This window comes from Vicia villosa, linkage group LG2, assembly GCF_029867415.1.
Source record: "Vicia villosa cultivar HV-30 ecotype Madison, WI linkage group LG2, Vvil1.0, whole genome shotgun sequence".
Classification (NCBI taxonomy): domain Eukaryota; kingdom Viridiplantae; phylum Streptophyta; class Magnoliopsida; order Fabales; family Fabaceae; genus Vicia; species Vicia villosa.
Window position 1 is genome coordinate 135616792 of NC_081181.1, and position 8650 is coordinate 135625441.

Sequence of the window (8650 nt, forward strand, 5' to 3'; positions counted from 1 at the left end):
GCTAAAGTAATACTTTTATGGACCAAGAATCAAGTTTACATCTACTGGTTTTATGATAACTAATGACCAAGAGAATTATTGTAATACATTTTTATAGTTTCCTGTCATTACTTAAAAATTATATTTGATATAATTTTTATCATATTTGTACAATTTATCAATATCAATTTTGCAACAAATTGGTCTTCTTAGTCTTTTGTAGTACTCCTCAAACTTTTATCAATTTCAATTCTCTACACAAAGTTCCCAATTTTCATGCTTAACATAACAGTCTTTATTTTGTTCCAGCATAATAGTATTGTAGTTATAACCAAAATTGGAACAGATGAAGCCTATGTTTGGTATTTATCAAAAATCACGGTATAGAAGCAAATATTTGTTGCTTCAGAAAATCAAGGTACATATATGATATAACCATAAACGTGCGGTAGCGGCAAACACACGCGAAATATAATAGCAACCCTTAAAATCCATATATTTTTTTTTATAATTATAATCAACACAGTTTGTTTGCATATCATCTTCTTCAATCAACACATCTACATAAATTGATTTCTTCTTCTACAAATAGGGGCAAAATAAGAAAAAATAATAGGGAGAAATTTTTGCATAGAATGTTTGCACATAAACTCAGAAGATGGTGTAGAGAAATTATAACGAGAAATTTCAATAGTTAATAATAGGGAGAAATTTAAAATTGAAATTTTCAGGAATTTAAAATGAACGACGAGAGATTAAAGGGCAGCCATAGAAACTCGAAACAGTAACAAATGGTGGCAGAGATTAACATGAGGCGACAATTGTTCTTTCGTTGAGGGAGGAAGGAGAAGAATTGGGAAGAAGAATTAGGTTTAGTAAAATTGGGAACGTGATGACTGGTGAGAAATAACTGTGTTTGTTTTAATTTTTGAAGTAATTAATAATAATAATAATAATAATAATAATAATAATAATAATAATAATAATAATATAATATGTGGTATCAATTATGACACATGATTAATCAAACAGATTATATTAAAATAAAGTTATGTAACTTTTCCACGTTAAAGGTAGCTAATCCGGATCCATAATTCTATTACAACATGCCCTTCAAATAAATAGCAAATATCAGTCAAGTAGCATAAATAATTTCATTCTGAGAATAACTATAAAAAATCATGTTGGATATACAGATCCTAAAACGATTGGCATCATTGTATAATAATACCCTTATGTAACTTACAGTTACCAGACAAATTGCAACTAAAATTAGTTTTAATTATACTCTAGTATACTTCTTGTAAAATATGCATTCCTTCCTTTTGAGAAACTCTTGGAGAAGATCTTGTCACCTTAACACGATAGGAAACCTGATCAGAACCAAACTCAATAACATCAGAAGGACGGACGCGCGCAGGATAATTCGGAAGTACCCTATATCGTTTTCCTTTAATACTGAAAATAAGGCGAGAAATATATTAGATATACAAATTTCAAGATTCGTAAATTTTCAGAGAAAAATCATTAGAAACCTGAAAATTGTTTCACTTACTTAGTGATCCAGGTGCCGTGTTGACTTTGTAAATCAGTCAAGAAGAAGGCGCCGTTCTTGTAGTTGATTCGAGCGTGTAATTGAGAAACCTTCAAAAGAAAAAATATTTCATTGCATGATCTTCAATACATATGTATCGGAATCGTATCTAATTATGCTCATGACAATCTTACCTGAGGTGAAGGTATAGTGATTAAACTTCCTGTATAAGCTTCTTTTTGCAAGCTCCTGCTATTGTTGTAACTATTAGAAAATAAGTTGAAATTGAAAAAATTTTAATAGCATGCACAACATTATAACTGGTGCAGATGAAGGTGTACCCGATTATGCAGGGATTCCTCTCATCTTGACTCAAACATATAGGTTCTAGAAAGCTTGCTTCATTTCCACATGGTAATAAATTCCATCTACAATTCACATAAAGGAATAAGTGACACAAAAGTAATCTGAAATTCATCAATATTAAGCCGCAGACATACTCTCCGATAATGGTACGCTCGAGTGCATCGTCGTCTTCAAACCACTTGCGTAATTGGTCACTTGCCTTCATAAATAATCAAACTTTTATTAGTATCTACATCAAAGAAAAATCTAATAAACAAACAACAAAAGACAAGTGTAACCATTTTTTCTATGTAACAAAAGTTTATAAAATAAATCAATCTAACATACTTTGTCAGAGAGCCTGCAACATAGTGGCCTGCCTTCGAGTTTGGAGCTGTAAAAAGTTGTGACGATTTATGTAAAATATTTCAAAATCTCATCGAACACAAGACATAGATAGAAATGTTTTCTCTTACCTAATGCCACCTAACACCCAGTTTAGCATCAAAGGTATCAACTTGTGAATAAAAAATCCTGCTATAACTCTCCTTGGATGAGGTATTCTAAACTTAGTTAAAAACTGCATTGAAAAGTACAATATGAAGTGTTATCACCTTCACTTTACTATTCATCATCTAATTTTTATAATTTTAGTTAATAGCTACCTCTAAGGGTCTAAGATCAACTTCTAGATATGGTTTGTAAGTGGAAGCCATTAAAGCTGCCATTCTAGCCATTCCATGAATAATAGCAACTCGCAACCGTCGTTCACTCTCGTATCTGAAAGAAACAATGCAAATTTAGAAGCCATTTGCTAAATAAATCAAGTCATTAAGATATGTAAAAAGACTGAATAGTATTTGGAACAATATTTGCAGAAACAGTAACCTCTTTAGGGAAGAATCAATGTCAACTGGAGAGCCGGATTTTGCACTTTGTTTCCAACCATTATCCAACTCCAATGCTAGTTGATATCCATCCTGTAATAATGATAAAATATGTTAATGAATACGAGGATGAAACCAATTATTTGATAATAAATATTTTACAGAAATAGAAGGCAAACGGGTAATAAGTTGCGCTGCTATCATCTTTTTAGATGGCAAAATCAATTCTCTTAAAACTACATTCTTTAACCTAAGAAACACAAAATTGCTATTGTTATGTGTTGTGATCAACGCCGCACCAGAAACAAAATGATCTCGTGAGAATGAGAGATTTCTTGAACAAACACAAGAAACTTGTTTGAGTTTTCAAAAAGAGAGAGAACGGGAAGAAGAAAGATAACAAAGTTGGTTAAAACAAATTTAATATTCACTTTCTCAATAACAGGGTTTACAGATTACAAGTGAATAACAACCAACTCTTAACCCTCTCTCAACAATCTGAGAAAGCGGTCTATTGATAAACTAAAAGTTAACCTAATCACTAAGCTAACTTAACCAACAAGTTAACTTAACCACCAAGCCAACTTAAAGAATTGAGCTAACAGACTGACTCAATTCGACATGCTAATAACATAGCATATTTTGATTGTTGCATGCTTGAGCGTACTTTGACTCATCAGCACGTGAACATACTTCGACTTCATGCTTAACCTCTGTCGAACCATTAAGATATCCATGTCAAGACTAGACCTCCACCTTAGAACAAACTCTACAACGTCAAGAGAATAAACTAGCTTTCATCATACAGCTTTATCAATTGCATACAGTGGAAGAACTTGCTACTAGGCAATGACTTGGTGATCATATCTGCAACATTGTGATCTGTCGAAACCTTCATCACTTTGACTTCTCCACTTTCAATTTTCTCCTTGACAAAATACAGGCTGACATCAATGTGCATTATTCTCTCATGATAGGCTGAATTCTTTGACAAATGTATAGCACTTTGACTATCACATTTAATAGTGATAACTTGACCTTGAAGTTTTAGTTCCTTAACAAACCATTTAAGCCACAATGCTTCTTTCACAGTCTCACTGAGGGCAATGCATTCAACGTCAGTGGTTGATAATGCAACAACCTTATGAAGTGTAGCTTTTCAACTGAATGTTGTGTCAACATAGAGAAAACACATCTAGAAAGAGATTTTCTGGTATCTGTACATCCTGCATAGTCGTAGTCAACAAATTTTTTGACTTCGGCTTCGCTCTCACTCATGGCTCCATCATAAACCAAGACTCTACTCAGAGATCCTTTTATGTATCTTAGAATCTACTTCAGAGCTTTCCAGTGCGTCTTTCCAAGATTCACCATATATCTGCTTACAAGACTCACTGCATATGATATGTCTGGCCTAATACAGACCGTGACATACATTAAAGAACCTACTATAATAGCATAGAGGATACTATTCGTATAAGCTCTTTCGACTTCAGTAATAGGACTTTGTGTCATGGTCAGCTTGAATTTTGGGTTGGTCGGTGTTACAACAAACTTTGAATTTAACATACCAAATTTATCGAGAATCATCTTCAAGTATGTCTCTTGAGATAAGCATAATCTCGACTGCTTTCTTTCTCTCTAGATGTCAATCCCAAGAATTCTAGAGGCAGCTCCCAGATCCTTCTTGTCGAACTTCTTATCGAGTTCAACCTTCATCTTCACTATACCATCGACACGATTGCTTGCTATGAGGTTGTCATAAACATAGAGCAAAATAACAAGTGAATTTTTCAAGTTGAAATTTGAAGTAAACACAGTGGTCGAACTGGCTCCAAGTGAAACCTATATGTGGCATGAACTTGTCGAATATTCTGTTCCACTAACGAGGAGATTATTTCAGGCTGTATAACACCATATTCAGCTTGCAAACATAATCTTCCTTTCTCTTTATGCATACCGTTCAAGATTATTTCATCTAGATCACCATAAAATAAAACACTCATCAAATCCATCTGTTCCATCTCTAGATCAAATTTCGCCACCATGGCAAACAACATTCAAATGGATTTGTGCACAATAGGTGAGAACACATCATTAAAGTCGTCTCCTTCTTTTTGAATGAACCCCCTAGCAATAAATCTTGTCGTGTATCTCTTCAACATAGGCTTAATCTGATCAATGTTTTCAAATTCAAATCAAGAAGATAAGATAGTGCAAGGATTCATACATAGTGTGGAATTTTGTATCGAACTCTAGTCTTAACAGGGGTAACTTCATGGTTTGACATAAGTTAAGCATGAAGTCGAAGTCTGTTCACATGCTGATGTCGAAGTCTTGCATGTTATTTTCGAAGTACGCTCAAGCATGCAGTAGTCAAAATATGTTATGTTATTAGCATGTCGAATTGGATTAGTCTGTTAGCTTAATTCCTTAAGTTAGCTTGTTGGTGAAGTTAGCTTAGTAATTAGGTTAACTTGTAGTCTATAAATATACTTCTCTCACAAAATCTTGAGTTAGGGTTAAGAGTTGGTTGTTATTCACTTGTAATTTGTAAGCCCTGTTATTGAAAAAGTGAATAGTAAATTTGTTTTAACCAACTTTGTTATCATTCTTCTTCTTCCTCTTCTCTCTCTCTCTCTCTCTCTCTCTCTCTCTCTCTCTCTCTCTCTCTCTCTCTCTCTCTCTCTCTTTGAAAACTGAAACAGATGTTGCCAACAAAGTTTGAGATTGAGAAAATGGTGCGGTGAGCATAGAGAAGATGATGTCTATAAAGTTTGAGATTGAGAAATTCACCAGTGTGAATGATTTCGTTTTATGGCGCTTAAAGATGCGAGTCCTTCTTGTTCAACAGGGTTTGCTAGAAAATTTGAAGGGTGACAAATTCATGGATGTTTCCCTAACTGAGAAGGAGAAGATGACGATGTTGGAGAAAGCTCACGGTCCAATCATCTCGAGCCTTGGTGATAAGGTTCTGAGACAGGTGTCAAAAGAGAAAATTGCAAAATATGTGTGGAGAAAACTCGAAGGATTGTACATCAATAAATCCTTAAATCGTCTATATTTGAGTCAAGCTCTGTATTCATTCAAGATGAGTGAAGACAAAGTCTTGGTTGATCAGTTGGATACATTCAACAAGTGAGGTCCTTGATGAAGAACCTATAGACTAAAAGGAAGCTGTGAGAAGTCAAAATAAGACTAAATGGCTGAAAGTCATGGATGATGAGATGAAATCTTTTCATATTCTCAAAAAGCATGCCGCCACCGTGCTTTTTCTTGTTCATAATTGATTTTTTTTATAAAGCTACAATTCCTAACTTCTTGAAATCAATTCTCCATTTCCATCAATTTTTCTTTTTTACCCTTAAATTGTACATCAATAACTGTCATCATCGTTTTTTTTGCCCTTTTCGCTATTTACATATCCAAAAGCAAATTTTGATAAAAATATCCAAACATTTTTCATACAAATCACTTTTGTTGAGAATATATCCAAATATAAACCACTTTAAATTAAACTTAATTTTATTTTAGCTAAAATCAATTATTTTAAAAAAAAATTCTTAATACAAAATCAATACCTCAATAGCCATGCATCCTCCTTGCCCCATATTTGGTTGCATGGCATGGACAGAATCGCCAAGCAAGGTCACACGACCCTTTCCCCATGTTAGAGTTGGAATCCTGTCATATATATCTCGTCGAAGAATTGCCTCTTCTTCAGTCTCAACTAGCAAATTTATTACCTTATCACACCAGCCCTCAAATAGCTTTAGCAATCTTTCCTTTTTACCTGTCATGAAGAGAGAACTCAGAAGTTTCACGTTATAAGGTTTAATGCATTTCAAAAGAATTCGAGAAAGTGCTCCTTAAAAGGTTGATCAAATATACTATTCAATTTTTATTCCAAACAGAAGTTAACTATTTTGTTTAGTGATGTTCTAACCTATGTTCGTCAAAAACTAACTACTTAAAAATCTAACATGACATCAAACCAGTGAGTCTCCTAGGTCATGCTCAGCTCGAACTGCGATCAAACCAACAAAATAACCGAACCATGGAAAATGCCAGTTCAATATTCAACCGTTGAACCATCTGGTTTGGTTTTAAATATTGTTAATCACTATCTATGTCTTGATTCTATAATGGAGTATCAAGAATAATTTACATCTGCAGAGGGTCCTCTAATAGATGTCACATTTAGTTTAGGAGCACATACCGTTGGGGGTATCAATACCGCCAGCAGGTTCTGGGTGAAATGCATACCATTGAATCTTTCCAGCACCGACGTCACATGATACGAAATATTGTTTGCGTCCTAAGAATACTCGGTACCTAAGGTACCAGAGAAGTTCAAGTCAGCTTCTCAAAATGGTATGTTTTTGCCTATAAAACAAAAAGAAAAAATGAAGGCTATAGCAAGTTAGAGAAATGGACAACTTACGCAACAGATTCAATGTCGGGTGGCACGAAATCTGCTATACCAGTATAACAAGTAAAGCCAGAGTATGTAGCTTCTGTTGCCCCAAATAACTTTGTCCTCACCTATTCACAAAATATACAAGTAAATAACACAAATCATAAGTTACTTACTATACAAAAAACTCAGAACAAAAGAGAGAATTTTATAGGACCTTGGACCAAATCCCATCTGCTCCAACCAAGAGATCTCCATCATATTTCTGACCATTCTCAAGAACCACTGTTACCTACAATACAATTGATGAATGTGGGTCGACAAAAGTGATATACCAAATAATGTCTAATAATTACCTATGATAGTAATGTGAGGAGTTTCTTCAACATAAAAGTTTCTATAATTACCTTAGTTCCGTGATCAACAAAATCAACAACATTACTGGCATTCATAAGGACATCATCCCCTACTGCACGAGCAAGAATCTCTTGTAAAGCCATTCTACTAATAACTCTAGTTACTGGAAGCCCGCGTTCAACGGCATGAGTGAATGTGTCAAGCTTTATGTACCTGATAACCAAACTAAATATCAATTCATAGTAGATGCCAAGAAAGGAGTAGTAAGAAGAAATTAATAAAGAAACTGAAATCATTAGTATGACACAAGATTTAACTTACCAAGACCCAGAAATTCCATCCACAAGGCCATTGATTCTATCACCTGTGATGCAACCAACTTTCATAACTTCCTCAGCAACATTCAAATCTATAGCTTCTAAAACTGCCAAAGCATTGCTTTGTATTTGGATTGGACCTCTATATTGCCCCTCCCCTCTTACAGCACTCAAATCCTTCTCAAACACCACTACCTCAAATCCTCTCCTCTTAGCAGCCAAAGCAAAAACCAAACCACCAATCCCTCCACCAGCTACAAGTACTTTAAGCTTCTTCTTTTGAGGAGGAGTTTGATCCTCACCAACTTCAGCTCCACTCTGCCTTGGCTTTGAAACTGAAGTAGGTGCTTCAAGCACTACTGATCCTTTTACTTGCATCAGTTTCTTCCTCTGCTTGGTTGTTCTCCTTTCACAGCTCAGTACTAAAGGTGAAATATTAGCTGAAAGTTGTATATACATAGGATGTGATAAGTGTGTTCTTGAGAAAGCTGCCACTGAGGGATTGAGAGAGCTGTGAAACAAAGTAGAAGACATATTTGTTGGAGTATGTTATTGTTGAAGAAAAGAAAATATTCCTCTGTGCAATAAATATGTAAGAACGGAATGCATGAATAAAAAAAAGATAAGCACGTATTACCATAACAAGGAATAAAAACAAAGCAAGGGAAATTGTAGTGGAATTAATAAGAGACATGGATGATGACAAAGAAGAGAAAATGAGGTGTTTGAATCACACCAATAAGGGAGAATGCATGTTAAGCATGTGGCTATTGGTTTGGCTCCAATGAAGTTGGACCGATTGTTACGTAAAATA

General features: G+C 34.5%; 1 protein-coding gene across 1 annotated transcript; it reads right to left on the reverse strand.

Annotated features, from left to right (window-relative positions):
* Positions 1–1184: 1184 nt before the first annotated feature.
* On the reverse strand, positions 1185–8375 carry LOC131652200 (zeaxanthin epoxidase, chloroplastic-like). Its single transcript, XM_058921999.1, has 15 exons — positions 7841–8375; positions 7570–7732; positions 7380–7454; positions 7190–7290; positions 6965–7080; positions 6327–6538; positions 2747–2838; positions 2524–2638; positions 2335–2438; positions 2207–2252; positions 2014–2078; positions 1855–1941; positions 1708–1777; positions 1535–1623; positions 1185–1437 (listed from the first exon to the last, which is right to left on the reverse strand). The coding sequence occupies exons 1-15, from the start codon at positions 8368–8370 to the stop codon at positions 1269–1271; spliced, it is 2034 nt and encodes a 677-aa protein (XP_058777982.1). The 5' UTR covers positions 8371–8375; the 3' UTR covers positions 1185–1268.
* Between the last annotated feature and the right edge of the window lie 275 nt (positions 8376–8650).

Excerpts from the sequence above, each read along its gene's own strand:
- LOC131652200 (XM_058921999.1), bottom strand. The coding sequence starts at position 8,370 with ATGTCTTCTACTTTGTTTCACAGCTCTCTCAATCCCTCAGTGGCAGCT. Across the intron at positions 7,455-7,569 it reads TTGTTGATCACGGAACTAAG|GTAACAGTGGTTCTTGAGAA; the intron begins GTAATTATAGAA and ends ATTGTATTGTAG. Across the intron at positions 2,079-2,206 it reads GTTGCAGGCTCTCTGACAAA|GCAAGTGACCAATTACGCAA; the intron begins GTATGTTAGATT and ends TTATTTATGAAG.